The 23,333-nt window shown below is 42.9% G+C and overlaps 1 protein-coding gene across 1 annotated transcript; it reads right to left on the reverse strand.

Annotated features, from left to right (window-relative positions):
- Nucleotides 1-764: 764 nt before the first annotated feature.
- On the reverse strand, nt 765-22,679 carry SCPEP1 (serine carboxypeptidase 1). Its single transcript, XM_077834436.1, has 13 exons — nt 22,534-22,679; nt 18,667-18,812; nt 17,561-17,650; nt 16,950-17,105; nt 16,021-16,095; nt 14,995-15,067; nt 13,616-13,653; nt 13,252-13,380; nt 11,711-11,795; nt 10,669-10,782; nt 9,795-9,932; nt 4,471-4,634; nt 765-2,249 (listed from the first exon to the last, which is right to left on the reverse strand). Exons 1-13 carry the CDS (start codon nt 22,592-22,594, stop codon nt 2,181-2,183), a joined length of 1,338 nt encoding a protein of 445 aa, XP_077690562.1. The 5' UTR covers nt 22,595-22,679; the 3' UTR covers nt 765-2,180.
- Nucleotides 22,680-23,333: the final 654 nt, after the last annotated feature.

A 23,333-nucleotide genomic window follows, 5' to 3' on the forward strand; every position in this document is an offset into this window, starting at 1 on the left:
TACCTATCCCAGCATGCAAGTGCCTGCAATGTGATTTTCAAATGCGGGGTGGGGTGGGGTGGAGTGTGACAAGGAGTGTGTTGTGTGTATGTGGAGGGAGAGAGAGTTGGTTTTTGGGGGGCTGAGAGCATGTCAGCATGCTGTCGTGTAAGTGCAGACAGCAGCAGACCCCCCTCGCCTCTCTCTCACTCACTCACTCACTCACTCACTCAAAGCAAGCAGCATTCCTCAGTAATGGTTCCTTTGTCCCGGAGCGGATAAGCAGCCAGCTGTCAGAAATGGAGCTTTGAAAGGGCATATCTGCATTCCTACAGCGAGTTCAAAACAATGACAAGAGTGGCCACTTGACTTAAGGGGATTATGGAACGTTTCCAGAGGTCAATCAGAGTGCAGTAAAGCAACACCTCGTTCACACTGGAGCTGCGGTGCTCCAGCGGGGGGCACAGCAAACGTTATTCCACTCGCTGAGGTGCAATACCAACAGCACTGTAGCCACGGAGTCAGAGCGCTCCACATGCCTTGCCAGTGTGGACGAGTAGTGAGCTAGTGCGCCCAGGGCTCCTTTATTGCGCTGTAACTTGCAAGTGTAGCCAAGCAAGTCACTGGTTCCAGGTTGATTCTTGCCCTCCACGCTTTCTGTGCATTGGGCAAGGGGAGAAGAAACTTGCTGCTGTTAGCTACCACTTATATACCTATAAAGTACAGGAGCACATGGCAGTATCTTTCTCCCATTGCTGCTTTTAGGCAGAAAATGCTATAATCCATTACAATATAGCCTTTTATTTGACTTCAAGAACATGTTAAAAAAGGTGACAAGAGCAGGATCAATATATAGATCAGCACAGTTGTAACAATTGGATTCATTATTTAGCACTGAGGGTTTTATTCCCCAAAGCCAGACCATAGAGGTACAAGTTTTTAGGCATCAAATCAACTTGATTCCAAAAGATGCAGCATTTAAGTGAGATCCACTGGTTTATTGGAAAGGTAGATTGTTTCTGCATTGCCAAAGTTCCCCATAGCACAGTTTCAGCTTATTGATGCTCTAACAGCAGAGTTCTTGCACGTGTGTTTACATAGCATTACACTGCAAAAGCTGCAAAGCTAATACTCTGAAGTTTCATGGGTGGGGGGGCCACAGCGCGGTTTGCTATTTATTTAGGATTCTGACAACTGGAACAAGCTGCCTGAGTGTCGACAAAAGGGGTCATTTTCAAAGGGGATTGCAGCTGTACCACAGGAATGAAGTGATTTAAATACCTCATTTATGTGATTGTTTTCATTTGGGAACGGGGATAAGTATACTTTATAAAGAATCTCCACTTCAAATTGCAAAGCCAATAGTTCACTGCAAGATGCAATCCAAGATCTAGAAAAATATGGATGGGGTATTTGTTCTGACTTATGCCTCCTCCTTATCGCTAAAATAACCTTCTCCTTTTCACTTTCTAGGTTGAGGCCAGAAGCTCTTATCCATTAGAACTTTGGCGTACTCTATGAAAAGAAAGTATTGCCACATTGTTTACTCTCATTATATTAAGCATCCATGCCCTTTGAACAATGGGGAAAGGAAGGTTTTACTGAGGGATGGTTGTGTGGCACTGAGTGCATTAAAAAACAAATCTTGGATAATGCACAAGGAAAAGGAGGATCAGGAGTAGAAAGAGTGGCTCAGTATGAACACACATCAGTCCAAATTGGATCTGGATCCAAAATGAAGTCCTAGCACAGGCATTCTGCAGCGTCTAGAAAGCAAGGTCATCTGACTCAGATGCCAAGTATCTGTTTAGGAAAAAGCATCCATAGCTTATAGAAGCAGGTTTGCTGCCTAAGGTTGAATCTTTAAAGCAGCAAACTCACCTTAATATTAGTGCATAAACAGACAGAGCATTTGGGCAATGCTCAAGGAAGCGGCTGAGTGTGTTATTTATCAGAGTGAAGTCCCCACAGGAAAAGTCCGTGTGAGCAGTATTGAGGAAGAAAATCACAGTTTACAAATTCAAAGGCAGAATTTCATTTAAGAATAACCATGTATCTCTTTAAATGCCTGGCACATTTCCAAAGTGTAAAAGAGGCTAATTTTCCAAATTGTGATTGTTCCTTCTGAAGTTCAGTTTGTGGCACAAGTTCTGCTAATGCACCGGAGTTGTATATGAAAATCATGCCAGCTGGCATCCATTTCACCAGTGTTTTTGTTGTGTCACCATCCTGACCATTTTCAATGCCATGTCCCCTTGATCGGATGGTACCTACCATAGGGAAAGAGAGTGCATTATTAATTGCTATGCAGAAGCAGACAGCGAGCTCTAGATGTTTCATAGTCACACTAATATTTAACTTGCTTTTCTAGGACAGCCTTCACCTTGCTCCCTGATATTAGTGCATTGTGAGAGTACCTTCCAAGTGAGGATTGCAGTCAGGTAAAGATGGGGAAACAAAGGCACAGACAGGTTAAAGCAGGGATCTCAAACTTGAATCACCAGGAGGGCCACGTGAGGACTAGTACATTGGCCCAAGGGCCGCATCACTGACACCCTCTGCCCCCTCCCGTAGCCCACCCCTTCCATGAGTCCCCACCCCTGCTCTGCCTCTTCCCACCCCTTCCCCAAAGTCCCCACTCCAACTCCGCCCCCTCCCTGCCCCTATTCCAACTCCTTCCCCAAATCCCCGCCCCTGCCGTACCTCTTCTCTGCCTCCTCCCCTGAGCATGCAGCTCCCTGCTCCTCCCCCCTCCCTCCTGGAAAGCGCTAAGTGCCTGTAGGTAGGCAGAGGAGTGGGGATGTGGTGCACTGTGAGAAGGAGGAGCGGGGGGGCGAGCTTGGTGGCCCGCAGGAAATAACTCCGGGAGGGTGGGGGTGGGGGGCTCAGGGAGCTTGCCAGGCCGCAGGAAATAACCCAGGGGTCTCAAACACGCGGCCCGTGGGGCTAAAGTGACTTTCCCAGGGTCAAACAGGAATCTGAGGTAGAGCTAGGAAGAGAAAACGGGTCTCCTAACTCCCAGTTCTATTCCTTAAACAGAGGTCCAATCTTCCTCCCAAGTAGTAAGAACTGACAACATTAGAAGCAAATTCCATGTACCTCAAGCAGATATACAGCCATGGGAATGTCCCTACTCAAGAAGCAAGCTTAGGTTCTTGCTCTAGGACTCCTGAAAGTAAACTGGATGGAGTTCAGCGTTTGGATGTTTTTTGTTTCCAAGGTTGCGGGAAGGAAGACAGCAGGCCTGATTCTGATCTCATGCTAGTTTTACACCAGTGGGAGTAACTTTACTGAAGACAATAGATGTACTCCCATTTAAAAGAAAAGCCAGTGAAAGGATAATCAACCCTTTAGTCCTGCTTTTTGGTAGCACTGGTAACATTTCCGGAGGGTCATTAAGGGAGAGGATTTATATGTATTAAGACTTTTCTGCTAAGGAGGGAAATGAATAGTGCAATTAGCAGGGCATGAGGATGGCGGTTACAAATATACAATGAAAGCCTAAAAGTGACTAATTATGGGAAATTCCACGGCAAGACCAAGAAACAGAAGTGAATTAAGATGGCTGCATTCTGAAACTGTTTCCGGCTGGGAAGCTGCTAGACACAGTTTGGTGGTCTTCACCTAGGGCACATCTTCACTGGCAACGTTAAAGGGCTGCCACGGCAGTGCTTTAACGTGACTTGTGTAGTCGCGGCATAGCAGTCTAAAAAAACCAAAAAAAAAACAAAAAACCCACCTCCACGAGGGGCATAGCTACCAGCCCTGGTGCACAGTCTACACTGGTACTTCACAGTGCTGAAACTTGTAGTGCTCAGGGGTGTGTTTTTTCACACCCCTGAGTGAGAAAGTTGTAGCCCTGTAAAGTGCCAGTGTAGACAAGCCCTTAAACAAGCCTCAGAGTGTTGACTGAATAGGCTTCTAATATTTGGAGTTTGCAAGGAAAGTGCAATTAAGATTTACCCTCCTCCCATGGTTCTGTATCGTTATACAGAACATAAAGATGACATTTTTCTCAATATAGTAGATACATGTACACTGTGTTACAAAGATGGATGAAATGCAGATTACCGTTCTTTGTTCAAACAATTTAGAGACAGTATTGAATTAAGATCTGATTTTCCATTACCTTATTCAACGGTCAATTAAACCCAAGCAAAGTACTGGGTGTAAAATGCTACCAGACCAGAAAGGCAGCATTTTACAACCTGTGCTCCACACAATGCATAGTTGTTTACACCAGTACAGAGAAATGAAGAATAAGGCCCATTAAGTCTGTGCTGGGTATTATGCAAAGTCTGAGTGTAAGCCAGATCTTCAAACCAGGAAGATAATTAATCAAAGGAATAATCTACATAGTCTGATTTGGGAGCGTTCATGCAAATGTAGGAAAGCATTTAGCCATATTATGCAGGGAAAGCAGACAGATACATCATTTACAACTTGACTAATATTAGGTTTCTTTTGTCTTTTAGCAAATGTGCTATTTACCATGTGCCCAGCCTTTAGAATCCAGTAGAAGGCCAAGTTCTCATAGGACTTATGGAAAGCAGCTGTCTCAGAGGATTCTGGAGATACATACAGAGCCTTCCATTTTTGTTGGCTGAACTGCTTCAGTTTAGGCCATTTCAGTTTCCGAACCCATGCCTCCTGGCCTAAGTTAGGGATAGAAGAGTTATGTTTCATTATTATTTATAGTAAGGCAGCATCTAAAGATCCCAACTGAGATTGGCGTCCCATTATTCTAAACGCTATATGAACAAATATATAGCAAGTATAGTCAGTCAAAAAATTTTGAATGTTCAAACCAAATTTTTTTTGCAACCACAAAAAACAACCACCAAAACTTTTAATTAAAAATTTCAAAGGATTTTCTTCCCCATGGGTCAGAGACTCTTGAAAATTCCAAAAGTTGACCCAGAGGTTTTGATCAGTTCTAACCATAGCAGACAGTCCTGCTCTGAAGAGCTCACAATCTAAATAGACAAGACATACCAATAGCGGGAGGGAAAGACAGACACACAGAGGAGCGAAGCAGCTTGTGCCTGGTTACCTAGCACCCTCTCCTAGAGAGATTTCAGAGTAGCAGCTGTGTTAGTCTGTATCCACAAAAAAAAAGCCAGGAGTACTTGTGGCACCTTAAAGACTAACAAATTTATTAGAGCATAAGCTTTCATGGGCTATGCATCCGATGAAGTGGGCTGTAGCCCGCGAAAGCTTGTGCTCTAATAAATTTGTTAGTCTCCAAGGTGCCACAAGTCCTCCTGTTCTTTCTCCTAGAGAGAGACGTCTCTGGGAGAAGTGGCAGCATTAGCAACTCCAGCATATTTTCATTCCCCTTCCCATACAACACCCTGAAGCCCTCCCTTGCTACACAAACACTGGCAGGTAGGAATTCCTCAGCTCAGGGGGGCACATCAGACCAATGTTAAGTGGTTCCCACCAGAATGCATGCTTGGGCAAAATAAGCCTCATTCTGGTTCTAAATGTATACCTATACCAACACAAGCACAAGTCCTGCACGTTGCTGGATTCCCTGTCCCAAGGTGGTAGGAATTGAGGCTGTTCAGCACCTTGCAGGATCAAGCTGACAGCACAAGCTGCGATACACAAGCATACATTGGAAACACGGTCTGCATTAGGGCCATTGTTTTGCTGTTTGTTACAGTCATTCAACCAGGAGAGTCTGAAAAGGCAACCTCTGTTCTCAAGAGCAAGCTAGGGAAGAGAAGAGTGTTGAGGCAACAAATAAAGAGACCAGTTCCAGGACATTTAAAAAGGCTATTGTTTTTAAAACCACCGCTCAGTTACTACAGCAATTTATGCTGTAAGAAGTGCAGTTTAATTTTACCTCAAAATTAGCCATTTGTGGCACTCCAATTTGTCTTACCAGTTTTGACATCCTAAATAGCATCTATTTAAAGAATTATTGATTGCTGGGCTGTCCATGAAAAGGAATGGAAAAGGAGAGATTTGGGCCGTCTATTCTTAGCAATTAGGAGCTGAGAGATTACAGCAATAAACTTGGTACAGGAGACTATTTTAATAAAGGAGAAAAAGGAAACAGAATGAAGTCTGGCGGATTTGCTGCAGAGTGAGATATTCCAGTGACACCTAATGTGGACCACAAGTCTTCATTTCACAAGTGCGGAGTCTCTTAAAGACAAGCAAAAACTTTTGAGCAATCGTGATGTACATGCGCTTAAGCTGAGCAAGCATGTGCTCTTCGGCAGGTGCACATGTCCTTCAACCCCACCTGCTCCAGACTAATCATTAGACTCACTCATTGTGTCACTTCTGACACCATTATTAATGGTTTCTGTTGTGGTAACGCCCCGAGTCCTCAGTCAGCATTGGGCCACCTTGTACTAGGTTCTGTACAAACACATAATAAGACATGGTCCCTGCCCCAAAGGGCCTGCCGTTCAATGCAATCAATATCAGTAGGGCAGGAGAAAGAAATTAAATCAATACGTCCAATTTTATATATGCACCAGTCGTGTTTTACATGTATAAATATACAGCCACCTGACTGCTGCTTAGTTTGTGGTTAGTGGGCTAATTATGTGGAGGCATCAAGGAAGAAGTAGGTTGTGAGAAGCATTTGAATTAAAAGGAGGGGGGCATTGGCTTTACTGATAAATTCAGAAGGCCTTTCTCACGTAGGGGGCTGCGTGGAAGAAGGCCCATAAATTCTTGTAGGGGAAGTAGACATAATGGGTGAGCAAGGCTAGAGTGGGTGGGGTGATGTGGTCAAAGGTATGGAGGGGCAGAATTGTGAAGGACCTTAAAGGAGAGGGCAAGAAGCCTCCACCTAATCTAATGGGTAAGGGGCATCCAGTGGAGGGATTCAAGTAGGTGTGGCTGTGTGTGGGGGGACGGTTACAGAGTCAGAGCATCAGGCCGGAAAGATGATAACTCAGTTATTCGTGCTTTGGGAGATGAGGGGCCACTTCTTTATTTGTGCTATAAAATACCTAGCACGTAGTAAAATAGTTAACAACAAAATATGCCACCAGCATAATCTGCGTTGCTTGGAAAGACATAAGAGAAGACACTGAAGTAAACCACATCCTCAGTAAATGGCTAGGGTTAGACAGGAATAATAATAACAAAAAACAACAAACAACAAAAAGCCCCCCAGGATCCACCCTTATTGTTGGCTCCATCTCAGGAGTAGCCAGGTTGGATTGCTGCACTTGGCAAACTACACAGGAGTTGTGCCATAATATGTAATTCAAGAAGCTGGAGGTAAGCATGGCAGAGATGCAATTAATGCGATCAAATTCTTAGAGTGGGGCAATATCTCCTAGCACCAAGTCCCTGTGATCTGAGACCTAGCCCAGCATTTCCCTTCAAACTTAATTTCTGCCTCCCAACTCTGTTGCAAAGCAAGCAAGTTTCCAACAGTGAATCCTGTTCCTCATGGAACCATGGTTAGCAGTGTCCTCAGGACTGAGGGACAGACTCTGGGCTGCAGCTCTCAAAGGTACAACTCAGAGGTGCAGCCCAACTGGAGGATGGCTGGGGAGACAAAACCATCATTGTGCCTCCCAAAATCTGGTCTGGATTGGGGGCTTATTCATCCCATAGCATAAATTAGAGCATCCACTGGGGGCTAACTATTTATAGGCTTATCTAGGGCATTTATCACTGTAGTACCTGAGCATCTCATAATATTCATGAATTATCATTGAAAATTCTGAGGGCAGGGAAAATTTATAATCCCCATTTTCAGATAGTGGAGGAGGAAAGGTGGTGAAACTGAGGCAGAGCTGAAGTGGCTTCACCAAGGGTCACATAGGAAGCTTCTGGAACAGAACCCCTCTCTTCTGAATCCCAAGGCAGTGGCTGCACCGCAAGACAGTCCTTCCTCTTAAGCACTTCATGCTCAGTACTAGGACGGGCAAAAATTTTCTGTCTAAACTGTGTTTCAGCAGATTGGGTATTTTGATTGTATGAAGCTTTTCACAAAAAGCGGCTGCTTCATGTGGTCGATTCCTGCCCCCGTCTCCCAACAAACAAAATCTATCATGGAAGCAGGCACATATTGTGAAGTTTCATTTAATCTAAATACCAAATGCCTGGAAAACAAAAATATTTTCAATTTGGCTAGCCTGCTGTGGTGCCTCATGGGAATTGTAGTTTGGTTTCCTCACATCCACATTCCTTTTTATGGCTTGGGCTCCCCAGCTGGACTATATCTCCCATGATGCAACCACCTCCCATCACTACCAGGTGAGACTGTGGTGCATCATGGGAGGTGCTGGGTGAACAGAGAGCTCAACCTATAAAGAATGGAAGCATGAGGTACCCGAACTACAACTCCCTGAGGTACCATGGCAGCTTTTCCAAACTAAAATATTTTGGTTTTGGTTTTTGGGGTGTGGAAATCAAAAGGTCAACATTTTCTGCAGGAGGAAAAACAAACAAACAAACGCCTGTTTTCCAAACAGCTCTACTCAATTTCCCTGTTGGCAACCAGTTCTGCTGGCAATGTGGACAGCCTGAGTGTGCAGCTGTTACTTTAGATGGCTGGATGAGGAGAGCCGCACTGACAGCTTCAGCAGACTGTGCTGGAACTATTGGCACATACGGAAGCTTTGCATAATTTACTGAGTGACTCATTGTGCCCATTTTGGTGCCTCTTTTAGGATGTCTCATACCACTGTGTATATTTTACAAGCCACTTGCAACTCCTGAAAGAAACAGTCTTTGTTTAAAAAACTGCTTGAAAGTCACTTTTCAAATCTGCTTTTAGTGATCTTATTTTGCCACAGAAGGGGAGAAAAAAACTGGCCTCATTTACTGCCAGTCACATCAGCACAGAGTTAATGCTCCCAGCAAAGCGAGCTTTAATCTAATTAACTGAGAATTATTTAGGGATAGTTAACTATCCAGCACTGCAAACAGACTTTTCTAGGTCTGTTCAATAGCTTCAGTGGAAAGCTACATGGAAGAAGCAGCCATACCCACCTATGCTTGCTCAAGATGAAAGGCTCCCATAGCCTTGTGTGAGCAGAAAGGAAGGGAACCAAGCCCATGGGTCTGAGCAGGCTGGGGTAGTCAGAGGGCAGCCAGCTCCCTCGTGTCCTTCCAAAAAACTATGACAGGGACTCTCCAGGGATGCAAAAATGTGTCTGGAATATATGGGCCATGTTGCTTCTCCCAGCAGCAGTCAGGGTGCTCTGCCAAGAGTACTAAGGGACCTCATGGAGGAGGAGCACCAGGAAGCAGTTGGAGGCACTAACCCCTACATAGAGCTGCCCTCCCCTCACTGCACCACAGAATGTGGGGGGGTGGGGAGGGAGGGGAAGGGATGGAATCTGTGGATTTTGGTAACTGAATTCCTGGTCTCTTCTGGGAACAAACCCAGCTTAAACCCTCTCCAAGAAAACTATAAAGTGAATAAGATCTATGTGTCTCTTTCCTGTGTTCCTGAAAGGGTGACAGTGTGATTTGTAAGATATACAAATGTATCTCAATGCAGAGGAAGGATAGTCCATTGGGAAATCTGGGTTCACTTCCCTGCTCTGCCACAGACTTCCTGCGTGACCCTGGGTCAGTCTATTAGTCCTTTCATGCCTTGGTTCCCCATCTATAAAACAGGGAAAATGGCACTGCCCTTCCCCATAGGGGTGTCATGAGGATAAATACATTACAGACTGTGAGGTGCTTAGGTATTATAGTAGTGGGACCACGTAAGTAATATAGATGGGGGCTTGTACAGGGGCTGCCATACAGATTCAAGTATAAATGTTAATAACCAGTGTACATCTTTCTCTTCAGAGAGAAGAAGAATAATGAATGCTTACCCATGGTGTCCACAATGAGATCCAGCTGTCCGTTATAGACAGTAACGTTGACATTGGCTGCCAGCAGTGCATCCACAATATCAATGACAGGCTTCATGAAGTCTTCAGCCATGTGTAAGAAGACTTCTTCTGACTGACCTATTCATATGGATCCAAACATGAAAGACAGTGCAATTGACTAAGTGTGTCATCTTTAAACTGCGGCATCAGCAGCAGGGCTTGACAAGAGCTGTGAAATACAATTTGTTGCTGCAGAAAAGCAACCACTAGAACGGTACATTCCAGACCACAGTGATCAGTCTGAGTGACTGGAGAATGGCCAAGTTCCACATATACACAGGGGATATCAAAGCAGCACAGCACATGTTTCTAACAGTACTGCACATGCGGATTTGTCAGTTTCCATCTCCCATTACAGATCTGGAAGGGTCCTGGCAGGTATTCAGCATTGCTCTCTAATGTTTCCCTCTGGTTTGATTTACACCCTCCTTTCCCTGAACTCTCACAGCACTGGCTTTCTGGCAGAGGAGAATGGCTAGGAATCCTTTTGGCAGACTGAGTTGCACAGATAGTTTTCAGCTGCTCAGGTATGAGGCATACTCTCCCTTCCAGGGTGTGCACCTAGTTAGACCCTAGCAGGCTAGAGAGGAAATCACAAGGACCAGAATCATGCCTATGCCCATAGGCCTGCCCAGTTCCCTGTTGTGGGTTCTTTTTAGGAGCCTGTCCTACAGTTGGGCCCAAGCAGGATGAGAATTTTAACAAGCAAGTCAGGGAGACTTTATGTGGTAGAGCATCAGGACTGCTTTGAACAGACTACAATACTGTGTAAGTGACAAGCTGCCCATAAGAGCCATGTCAGAGGGTAGAGTACCTCCCCATCTGATAGAGTCAGGAATGATTCTCAGCTTCTTTCGGATGGGTCCATTCATTAGGTCACTTAAGCTGTCCTTATGCAGACGTTCGACATGGCGCTGATAAAGTTTAACTGAAAGGAAAGAAAAGAGTTTATTCTGCAGCACAGGGTGTTGGATTTAAAGATGATGGATAGGCACTAAGATGGTATCTGATAAACAAACACTACAAGGCAAAAACAAGTTTTATCAAGGCTCATTCAGTTCAGATCTAAGAAACTCTTTTCTACTGAAACTGCAATAGTACACAGAGAAAGAGACTTGCTGATTTTTAAGAGGTCTACAGTAGAAGATAGAATAGCCTATAGCATGGCCTATAGCATGGTCAAAAGATAGATGAGGAACAGAGTCATTATCTTGTTCTTTTTTCTGCCAGTGCATATTGTTCCCAACACTACATTTCTGGGGCTAAGTTTCTGCTTTAGCTAGTAAGCCTGAACATAAACTCTTCTCATCACCAGACAAGTTAGTTTTGAGCTGCAACCACTTGTTACTTTTAAAAGTAAGCAGGGCTCTTCACCTCATCCCTCCACCCCCATCTGTCTCTGGGAGCCAACAGAGACGGTAATAAAAACAATTATTTTATTTCCATGTAAATATTTAAAGGCGATGAAGAAGTGATGTCGTGAAGGCTGATGGAGGCCAGTGTCTAATCAGATCATCTTATGCAAGTGTTTGGAGGACATAATTAGTTCATAGGTTGTGAAGCTCCAGAGTAATGTATTTACTACTGCCCGTGACTAATATCCAGAGTGCACAGGGTGTATCTAGGTGGAAGTATATGCCACAAAACAGCTGTGGTATATCCCTCAAGAGGATTCTTCAAGCCCTCCCTGTATGGAGGCCAGTAAATTCAGTACTTGAGAACACTCGGCATCTTCGCAAGATGTGGTAGCCACAGACAGTAGCCTACCACCTACAACCACAGGTCTGGGTGCTCAGCACCTCTGCATATCAGGCTCTTGGAAGCTTAACGTCATAAACATGCTCCCCTCAGCTTACTAAGATTGATATTTTCATGTTTCGAGGCTTTGAGATCTGGAGACTTCTTGGCTAGGATGTTATAGAAATTCACGTTGTCCGTGTTCTGAAAGAGTGAGAGAAGAGGATATATCAGACTGGACATTTTATTTCAATAGCTATAAGAGAAACATCTCTCTAACACATGAGGGTTGCACTCTCCCCGCAGACCAGAGAGGTCAATGTTCCCTACTTAAATGGGGCCCTATTCTGCTCCCTGTTCTGGCCCCTATTTTGAGGAAGGCCTTTTTGGAAGGGCCTTTGGTCCCTTGCTCCCCTCCTTTTTGACGATGGATTTTGGGAAAGGGCTTTTTCCAGTTCCCAAAGTTCACATACAACTGTGTTTGAGAGAGAGTGAGGGAGAGCATACACCTTGTTACTGATTTTCTTTCCTAGCCTTGAAGAGGCAGGAATCTCCTGGAATCCCACCACCCCATCCATGGCTCCAGAGACTTTCCACCAGCTGCAGCTATAGCCTCAGTGCCACCAATATCCCAGATGCTCCCTTCAGCTAGGCCTTGCTCAATATGAGGCTTCCCATTTCTCAGTTTCCTCCTATCACATCAGCCTCAGCCATCCCATGTGCTCCCTTTTGATAGTGTCAATCAATATCCGGCATCCATATTCTGGAACAACTGATGCAGCCAATTCATCATATCTAGATGAATCCAAGAACTGTGGATTCACCACATCCCCAATACAGCCAACAGACTGGACATGGACCAGAGAAGAGGTGTGTTTCCATTAAAGTTACTCAGAATTAAAAACGAGACCCAACAAATTTCCCATAATTAAATTTTAAATATTTAGATGTTCTGATGTAGAAGTCAGAAATCATTCCATTGCAACAACCAAAGAGGAGCAGCTCTGCCATCCCTGTTACATACACATTGCAGCTGGGAGGAATGGTTACATGGGCTTGGAGAGAAAGGCAAAAAGATAGCCAAAGTATCGTGCTAGAGCATGAAACGAGGAAGTGAAACCAGCCATGCACAGAACACTAACAACTGCAAGACAGCCAGAAACGAGAAGCAGTTTTTAGCTTAGTCTTTGAGTTTTAGTACAGCATTAGGTGACTTTTTTTTTTAAAGTCACATAAGTGAACCATATCACTGTAAAACACCTACTTTGGCCCAACCAAGCAGGTTTTTAAAGTTAAGCTTGAGTAATACCACTGAAGTCAATGGGCTTATTAATGTGCTCTAATTTAAATAATCTGTTTAAGTGCTTTACTCAATCAAAACCTTAGTATTGTACTGCTTTGCACACATCTGGGCCTCATTCTCCATTGCCAACCACCTTGGGTAGTCATTTACACCAGTGCAAAGAGAGCATCAAATGCTTTCAAGTCAGCATGGTAGCACACGGAGTGCACTGGTGTGAACAACTATACAAGGAGCGGGGTAATAGAGAATCTGGCCTATCTGTACGTTAATAGCAGAGCATTACCTGAATTTGTTCATTTCCATAAGCCATTAGCATAAGTTACTTACTAATCTTGATGCCAGACAGCATTTTCTTACCTGTTCAACTACTTCCTCGGTTTGACTCCAGAGCTCAGTGGCCAGTGTGTATTGCCCTTTATTCACTGCATTCATGACCTTTTTGGCAGCAGCAGTCACCTCCACTAGACCTTGATCATCAAGGAGAGACTGGAATGCAAACAGGGAGAGACCAACCAATTGCTCATGGAAAGAATTTGATTTGAGGTCATAAGTCAATGTCATGCCCTGTTAATTACCAGTATAATTACCAGTATACTGGTTGAAAGCTAACCTAGAAATGGAAGTCCCCTCTTGGATTTAAATTGTATAGTGTAAGGTCTTGAATGAAGCCTTAAAAACCAGAACAATTATTGCAAATAGCAGAGATGGAGTAAATACTTACAGTGCTGTAAAGGTACGGCCCCCAGGAAAGCACAGAATCTAGAGAAACAAAATAGGTTTCAAGCATCTAATAATTTCTCCAACAAAATTTTCCCTCTAAAATAGCAGAAATAATAGTGATGGCAGCATAGAGAGGCAAAGAGGAATTACTCAATAAGGAGGCATTGTCAGATCAAATTTAGTACAAAATTTAGGCACTGAAGCGGTTTACAAAATCTAAACCCACCACCGTGACATTAGCTCTCCACATGTTAGCCAATGGAAGCCGTTTAAAGCAACCAATAGACATTTCTCCTGCAGCATTTGCAACTCAAACATTGCAGCACAGTGCTAATGCATGAGAACACGTAGACAGATTTGTGTAGTCAGTCAATGTTCACCTGTTTGCAAACAGTGCAAGAGGACAAAAAAATATAAATAAGTCAGATTTTTGAGGAGAAGTTATAAGCTAGGGTAGGGGAAGATTGTTTAAGGTAAGCCTATAGCACCCTACTCTTCTAACTTCCCGCATCTAAGTCCAGATCCTCCAATGGGGTTTGCCCATGTAGATCTCACTGCAGGATCAGTATGCTAAGAAATGCTTTGATGTGGTCCTTCATCTCCACCTCTTTCTCCCCAAGCAAACAGTCATCCCAGCTTTGTTGACTATCACACTGCTGTGGCTGGTGGCTTCTAATGTTAGTGGTAAATTTAGAGATGGTTGGTAAAACGCAAACAGTAGTTTAAAAGCCAGATGTGGTGGAAATTTAGAAACACTTAGACCTCCCGATGTAAAGCTCCCTATCTACTGTAAAGGCTAGTAGTAAAACAAGCATTTTCCTACCTGCCATTTTTTAAGTGTGCTTGGATAACATAAGGCCAAACTATTCAAGAGTGGACACTTTTGATCTGCTGTTCAGAGGTGCAGGGTTCAGGTGGAGTCATGGGTTCTCAGTATTTCTGAGAAATCATGCCTCAAGCAGTCTCACATTTGAGTTTCACAGTTTCTGGATGCCCAAAGTCAATGGCCCCCAAATCAAGGAGCATGTCAAATCAGCTGCAGTCTTGTGAATCCTTCAGTGGCTAAGCCTTAACTGAAGCACTTTTTTACTGAAACACTTCAGACCTTTTAGTGACTTTTAGGGACACTCCCCTGCCACCCATCTAAAGGAACATGAGTTTGTTACGAGCTTTGTCCTGAGGCCATTTTGAATTTCTGACACCTCTAGACTGGGGCTGGTTTAATTACAGCTCCTTGAAACATCAATGTACATTTACCCTGATTAGATTTCCCGCATTCACTGGAGATCTGCTCCATTTAAAGTCGGTACAGACAGTATTCAAGACAGATGTGGGCTTTTTGGGGAGAGGGAGAAGTTCACAAAAATCCTATAAACATACCTAGAGGAGAAATCCATGAATCTCCGAGAGCAGCCCCAACAAAATTGCACTCTATGCTCCCATCGTGAATAGCCTTTAAAAATAATGTAAAGAGAGCTTTTAACGCACATTTAGGTAAACAAGGATCTTCTACCTAGTTCTTCTCCTTAACCAGCAAATGGTAGAAACAGGCTTCACAATGCAAGATAAGCAGAAGTGCCTTTGTGTTACAGGAAACAGCCCTTTCACTTTAACTAGCATCAAGACACAATGACAAATGAGATCTGATGAGAGTCCATTTATGTCCCAAATGACTATCAATTCATCATTGTCACTTGTCTTGGTAAGAGGAGGCTCTGTAAGAGTCGCTGAATTCATTCTTGAATTTCATGGCCTGACAGGATTACCATAGGATAAGACAACAGCACCAGAGGAGGCTCAGGTGCAGAAGGAAGATAGGAAGGGAATACATGGTTTGCATGTACACTGTATCTATAAAAGCCAGTTATGGAAAAGCTCAAAGTTTTATGAAATTTCTAATTCAGTGTGAGCCTTTGAGAATAAGCTGCTTCTTTCAGTGATCTCGAGTCCTCAAGAGCCTTGTCACTTGTCAGAGACAAATGTTGTATTCAGGGCTTTGTTGCATCATCCGAGTCAAGCAACAGATTCTGGGCTAGAGAATTTATGAGGCAGATTTTCAAAGGCACAAATGAGAATTGGGTGTCCAACTCCTACTGACTTCCAGTGGGAGTCGAGCACCTAACTACCCTGTGTGCCTTTGAAAATCAACCCCAACAAGGCTGCCTGTGGTCTATTTAACCCTGAGACCTGGGGCACAATGTAGTCATTTTCTAGTTATCCACTTCTTAGCTTGGCTAAGATCTTTCTCTTCTACTGTGAAGAAATTTTACTCTCTAAAAAATGAAAAAGCTTCTACTCAAAAACAAAAATCAACACACCATTAGACCTTTCTTTAAGACATGAGAAATACACATGCCCCCAAGGAAGACGCTGTTATTCACTCACATAGGGAAGGAACTGCTTTACCTTGTACAGCTCTAAAGCGATACCAGCTGCCATCTTTCCTCCATAAGATTCTGAGAAGATGTAGAATGGAATAGTCTGGAAAAGGAAACCATACAATAAGGCTATTAGACTCCCAGCACAATATACATTTTGCCCACCCTCCACCACCCACATAAAATCCAAACTGCACCTGCTCATCCCTCAAACACTCGATATTTTGTTTGTTCATTCTGAGTTGCACCTAGAGAGGCTACGATCCTACAATGCTGTATGCACAGAGCTTCTTTGTCTTCAGTGGGGCTCACTACAGGCACAAGAATCCACCGGCCTGAATGGAGGATTGGGGCCAAGGACAGAAGCACAAATAAATGCAGCTGCAATAGATGTCAATTAGACATCCAATTTCACCTTTAAGTCAGCGGGAGAAAAAAAGGACATTAGTTGTGCCTGCAGGTTTAAAACAAACAATAGGAAGTACTTCTTCACCCAACGCACAGTCAACCTGTAGAACTCGTTGCCAGGGGATGTTGTGAAGGCCAAAACTAACTGGGTTGAAAAAAAAATTTAGATAAGTTCATGGAGGATAGGTCCATCAATTGTCATTAACTAAGGTGGTCAGGGATACAACCCCTGCTCTAGATGTCCCTAGCATCTCACTGCCAGAAGCTAGTAGTGGACGACAAAGGATATATCACTCGATGATTGCCCTGTTCTTTTCATTCACTCTGAAGCACCTGGCATTGGCCTCTATTGGAAGATGGGATACTGGGCTAGATGTACCATTGGTCTGAGACAGTATGGCTGTTCTAATGTGCAGTAGCTAGTGGTGTATGCTACCTTCTGGAGAGGCTGTTTTCTTCCTCTGTCTAGCTGTTTACTAATCCTCTCTGATGCCTTGGTTAGAACCACATTTTTCTTTAATGCTATTAAACAAAATTAGAGTTCCTTACCTGGAATTCTTTCATCAACTTGAAGAATTCTTTAAGAAGAACCAGCATATCGGAAGATACAGTGGAGAGATCTTTTGCAAACGCATTACTATCATTTGAGTAACTGAATCCAGTGCCAACAGGATTATCGACAAACAGTACACTGGCTGCCTGCAGCTATACAACCAGGAGAAAGTAGATTTGTATGAAGTCTCCATTCAATTACCAATACGTGCAGATTTCCCCTTTCCCCAGTTTCAGATGTGTATTACAGACAAATTCACCGAACCATGTTTCCTCCACCAAATCAAATGGGTAAGCCTATGCCTAAATGAGCTGCTCTTAGCAGCTGTTTCCCCTACTACCGCATTTTAGGGATAAAGTATTCAAAGATAAGCAAGTTATTGCAAACATGTGGAGGAGGATGGTTCGATACCACTTTAAATGTGTTTGTTGGATTAAAAGTAGAACTACAGAAAAATTTTATCTTGGGACATGCTGAATTTAAGATGGACACTGTACTGCTTGGGGCATTTTTGTCCTGGTCAATCACCTGACTAAGAAAGCAAGGATCTCATCTATAAGTCAATGAGTACAAGCTGAGATTACCAATCATAAGCTTTCTACTATACCCAGGTTGTATTTCTTGGTTTCAGTTCTGCATCCAAGGGACCAATTTCTTCAAAGTTCCCAAATCCACAGCCTGAAGCTCCTGGACCTCCCTACGGGGGAAAAACAAAACAAGAAAGCTGATTAGAATCTGGGGAATCAAGACAAACCAATAGAGTTAGATCGCTGGAGTTACACAGCAATAGTTTGGGTGCTGCATGCTAAAATGCAAAGGGAGCTCCTGTCTTCCTTCATTATATATATATATATATATATATATATATATATATATATATATGCCCTGTTTGTGGAGAGAGAGGAATTTAAAAAGACTCAATCATTAATCTGTGAAAGCATTTGATTATCTTTAGGCTAGGAAGATACCATGCTGAAGCTTTTCTTCCCATCCAGAGCTGAGCACACTTCAGTGCAGTGGGTTATGGAAGAGTCAGCTACTGAACTGGTGCATGCATAAGAGTCACTTGTCCCCAGGTGCACAGCATGTGCACTACCCATTGCACAATTAATCTAGAACGTGAAAGACTGAGTCAACTGGTGGATTATATTCAACATTAGCTCCTGTAATATAGTGTCTAGGATTTGTGTGTGTGTGTGTATTATACACACACACACCATTGTCTTGAACTTCTCTGATTGGATAGAACTGGTCTCCACTCTAAAATAAAAAGTCCCAATCTTTTCCCTCTCTCCATACAGAAATCTCTTTAGGCCTCTTATCATTTTCACCAATTGTCTCTGACTTCAGACAGTTGGATCTGCTCTTTAGTTATGCGTTCGCAGGGTGCCTAGCACAAAGGGATTGAGGCCACTAAGTGCAACCACAATCCAAAGAATAATGAACTGTCTTGATTTCTGCTACATGCTTCTTGATATAGGGTGATCAGAATTAAACACATATTCCAGGTGAGGTGTCCCATTAATTTAGATAATTGCTTGATAACATATTCAGTATTCTTTTCTAACCTGAAAACCTAGTTCAGACAGGACTCAGAGAATAAGTCATAGCTCAAAATCTTATTTCTGTGTAGCTAGAATATCATGGCAGATCAGTATGCTGAATGGTACAGAAATCAAGATTCCTTTTAAAACGGCTTTCACAATATCTTACCTGAAGCCACATAATGAGAGGTAATTCCGTGAAATTTTTGGCAGAGTTGTTTGCATAGTAGAGCCACCAGAACATGCTTGCATTGCTTCTGACTGTTACATATCCCCATGCTTCTTTCTGTTCTTTTGATTGCTTTATAACTGCACCTAAAGAAAAGGGGTATCCGATTCAGTTGAGTAGAATGGGCATTTGACCAGTCCAAAAATAATTGGTCAACAACAGGTCAAGTATTGTCAAATCGTCAAATATTTTACAGAACTAATTTATTATAACAGTAACAACAGTAATAAAAAAGAAAAAGACTTTATGGTCTGCAGTAGGGTAGGCCTTAGATAAATACTTATGTCTAACTACAAAAAGTAAGTTCTTAACTCAGTTATTTTAACTCAGACAAATATGAAACACAATGAAATGAAGATCTAAAAAATGAAAGAATGGCACCATGATGCAATCACAAAGGTAGGTCACTGCCTATATTAGAGCATTCTTGTTAGGATAACTGACGGTGATCAAATAATAGCTGGTCAGTTGACATTATTTGTCAGCTGACCAGCTTGCCAAACCTAAATTAGCATGTGAAACATTTGACCAACAGAGACTTGGCCGAGACCCATTCGTTTTAATTTTGGGTGTGGTAATTACAAACACTCTCATTCAAAAATATTTACTACTGAACAAAACACCTGAATCCTGACTCCACTCACACTTCCACCCAAATCCTGCAAATATTTAAGCACTTGTATAACTTTGACTTCATCAGGTCTACCCACAGGAATTAAGTTATGCATGTACTTAAGCGTTAGCAGGATTGGGGCCTTCCATTATCTTTACCACCGTTGCAGCTGTCCAAATGCTGGAATAAATTTTCTAGAACACACATGCCTTTAAGTACTTGCAAAGAGCAGGGCTGAAATACTGGTGCCATTGAAGACAATGTCAAGTCTTCCATTGACTGTAATGGGGCCAAGATTTCAGCCTCAGTTTGGTCCCAGTCTTACAAGCACGATCAAATCATGTTATTATAGTATCCAAATATTGTTAAGTTTAGGGCCCTAAGAAAAGTCATCATTAGGGCCTGATCCAAAGCCCAGTGAAGGCTGCTGAAGACTCATATTAACTTCAATGGGCGTAATCTACTATGGTGTATGATGCAGATGCGTTGTAGGGAGCAGATCTTTAAAGCTTAAACCCCTCCCTAGTCTTCTTTATCACAAAATAGTCACTAGAACAATATGGACTGTCCAGTAACTGGGAAGCAGGTTGGTCAGTAAAGATGCCCTAGTGCATAGTACAGGAATGATTCCATCTATTTTGTCAGAAATTTGGGTTAAGAACTGCTCCACATCTGTGCAACAGCAAGTTAAAGTGCTTGTTTATTCTGAATGGGCGCCGTTTCACTTGGATTTCAGGAGCAGCAGCATGAATGGCCTTGAACAAGCCTACAATCTGCTAGCAGCATTATCAGAATGTTTTGAAAACACTACAAGTAGAGGAAGGGTTACCATGTAGAATGATATTATAAACAGAATTGGGTTAGCCATGTTCTCTTTAGCTCTGAAGTGACTCTTTGATATTTTTCTTGATACTTTGAAGCATCAAGAATCCACATTCATTCTTACTGCCAAGATGGACTTCAGCTCATCAGTTCACATCATGTCATGGTTTCAAAAATAAGGATAGCACCCTCGACCGGTCCTCAGCATTAGACTGTGTCATTAGTTGACAAGCTATTTGGGACTATTAACATCACCTAAAAATGCTATCTGCTTTGAAGTGCAACAATGCGTTTGCCTTATACTCAAGAAAAAGTCTCTGCTGCCCAATCAAGCAATGACCTCCGAGAGAGAGTTTGGTATCAAGCTCTAAAGACCTATGGCCCTGATACTACAATTGGATCCAAAACAGCAGACCATGTGCCTATGGGGAGGCCCACTGAAGTGGATGCAAGGATCTGCATAGGATCCAGGTCCAATTGCAGGATAGGGACCTTAATTTTCAGGCAGCTTCACTTCAGGGAATACTCCATTACCCAGTATCAAAGAGCTTGGATCACAGAAGCTGAAGGTGGAAGCCAAAAGGCCAGGCCACAAGAATCTTGTGGTAGGAAGGAAAGTCAGCCTCAAGTAAACTAAAATGTTTGCAATTAAACCACATAAATTTCCCAGTAGAAGTGTGCTTCTAACTTTAAATCAGTTATTAGGAGTTAACTGGGCAGTTGCTTACAATGGTCAACATCGGTGTGTCTTGAAGTTATTTTTCTAACTTCAGGAAAAATCCTGAAGCTGGGCTTGAAAGCAGTTTAACAGCTGAAGTGCAGAGGGGCAGCCTAATTTTTACAAGTCCTTGTCTTGTTTATAACCCCGTAAATGTTGCATTATACAATTGCTTGCAGTAAATCAGAGAGATGCAATTTGAACAAGGAATATTGTTTTTTCAACTTATTAACTATTTGTTAGTCTCTACAGTGCCACAAGTACTTTTCTTTTTTCCTTTTTTGTGTTTTCAATTTATTTTGTTATTGTAAGAACCCTAGCGGTCCAGCGAGATCATCAATTGTATGACCCCTCATCTAAAACCTAGGCTAATAGATCATGTGCATAGACAATTATCCACATAAGACAAACAATGTCTCCCCACCTATATCTTATCAATAGCCCTGACAGTAAGCTCCAAAACGTCTCAGTTACATTATTCTTAGTTTTATCTGAGAAAAAAGTATTTATCTGAGAATAAACAGCAGAGACTTATCTTCACTTGTCCTGGGAGACCAGGGATGGCGGGGAGGGTGAGAGAATCAGCAGAGTTTAGAGCATTAGATTCCATCTAAATCCTGTTCTATGTAACAACCTGGCATCTTTAACCCACCCCACACTAGGCTGATGCTTTTCAGCTAGGGGCAGTGGACCCTTTTCTCCAGGAAAAAGGTCAGCCACATAATAAACACTGTCACTATAGCTTAAGGGTGCACAGCACAGAGCTCTAAATTAAAGAGAGGCACATCATGTTCAAATTAAAGCACCACCCCCAACCAAAATTTTTTTGACACACCTGATTTTCAAACTTGATCCCCAAACCTACAATCCTGAGGTTGTGCAGACTGACCCATGCAGAGTTCTATTAAAGTCCATGGAGCTCCATGTGGGGCAAAGGGCCATCCACATGTTCCTTATTGAAGGATCAGGGCTTCGGACAGCAGTTCTTATGCATACCACATAAATAAAAGACTGCCTGTCTATCACTTCAGTAATGCAAGGCTACTTTTATGGGAGTAAAAAGAAAGAGCTACTCCTACGGGTGGGTGGGGTGCAGAATACTCCTGCAGCAGATGTATATATACGTTCTAGGACACCGGATCAGATCCCTGACTCACACAAATACTTGCCATTGATTTCAGTGTGGGTACTTACATGTGGTGAAGTTACATATATTCTTAGGGCCTGACCCTGAACACGCTTGGTAACTTTTTCCATTGCGAAAGACTAAGTGAACAGCCAGAGCGTTCCAAGAAAGGGATTACATAATTAACGTTGCCGGCTAGGCAAAGCTTAAAACAGTGTGAGCCTGGAACAGACCCCCTTAAAAAAGGCTCAGACTTTGAAAGCGCAGTACAAAACTCTCAGCACATCTGGATTTAGATGCTTCTGCCAGGGCCTAGCACAAAAAATATCTGGGGGGTGGGTATGTAGGGTAAAAGGAGGCATCATTCATTCCTTAGTGTTCACCTAACAACAATAAATGCCTGAAAGTTCAACAAGCCATAAAACAGTCGGTTTAGAGCAAGTTTAGGAGAAAGGTGCTTGCCAGTAATGTCCATCACCCCTAGCTTCAATAACTCCTCATGGACACTCAGCCCCCTACCAAACATACCTGAGCCCAACGTCAGCAGGAAAAGCAGCGGGATAACATGTTGGCTAAGCAGCAGCTCCATCTCTGCAGCAACTGGGGAGTTTCCTGACTGAAAATCATATGACTCGGGTCTCCAGTCAGCTGCGTAGTGAAAAGGGAAGTGCTGGCTCTCTGGTTATAAAGGGAGCCGGTTACTGCCCCAGGGCGCCCTCTCTCCTTCCCTGCATGGTAAATACAACAGATATCTGTGCTGCAGTCAAGATGCCAGTTACACTTAACATGGTTCTATCTGCGCGGCTAGATTTAGCTGCCTTGCCAACCTGGCTGATTTCCCCATGTTATGCTATAGAATTTATTGGGCTTGTCTACTTGAGAACTACTGGTTTTTCTGATGCTGGACACTAAATCCAGCCTGTGAGATGAGGAAAGGAATTGTGTATAAAATCACGGAGTGATTTGTGTGTGCTAAAAGGATTTACAATCATTCTATTTCCACAACTTTTCTAGTGATTTAGGTTTTCCAAATTCATTCTTCCTGGAGACATAATCCTAAGGAAATATTTCTCTCTCCTTCTCTCTCTCTCTCTCTTTCAATGCCCATATATCTCAGATTCTCATTTCATGCTATTCAGATTTGACACTTTCTAGAAGAACTACTTGCTCTTCTCTTGCAGACCCAAACCAAAAGCATTTATGTACAAGAGTAATTTTTCTCATGTGAGCAATCCCACTGAAGTTAATGACAGGTTTCAGAGTAACAGCCGTGTTAGTCTGTATTCGCAAAAAGAAAAGGAGTCCTTGTGGCACCTTAGAGACTAACC

The sequence above is a fragment of the Eretmochelys imbricata genome, chromosome 14 (genome assembly GCF_965152235.1).
Source record: "Eretmochelys imbricata isolate rEreImb1 chromosome 14, rEreImb1.hap1, whole genome shotgun sequence".
Lineage (NCBI taxonomy): Eukaryota > Metazoa > Chordata > Testudines > Cheloniidae > Eretmochelys > Eretmochelys imbricata.

What these genes read in the sequence shown, in the direction of transcription:
- SCPEP1 (XM_077834436.1), bottom strand. Translation starts at nt 22,594, where the DNA reads ATGGAGCTGCTGCTTAGCCAACATGTTATCCCGCTGCTTTTCCTGCTG. An exon ending in CCTGCTGACGTTGGGCTCAG is followed by an intron (nt 18,813 to 22,533) that starts GTATGTTTGGTA and finishes CCTTTTCTTTAG; the next exon opens with GTGCAGTTATAAAGCAATCA. An exon ending in ACATGAAAATATCAATCTTA is followed by an intron (nt 10,783 to 11,710) that starts GTAAGCTGAGGG and finishes CTTTCCTTTCAG; the next exon opens with TTAAACTTTATCAGCGCCAT.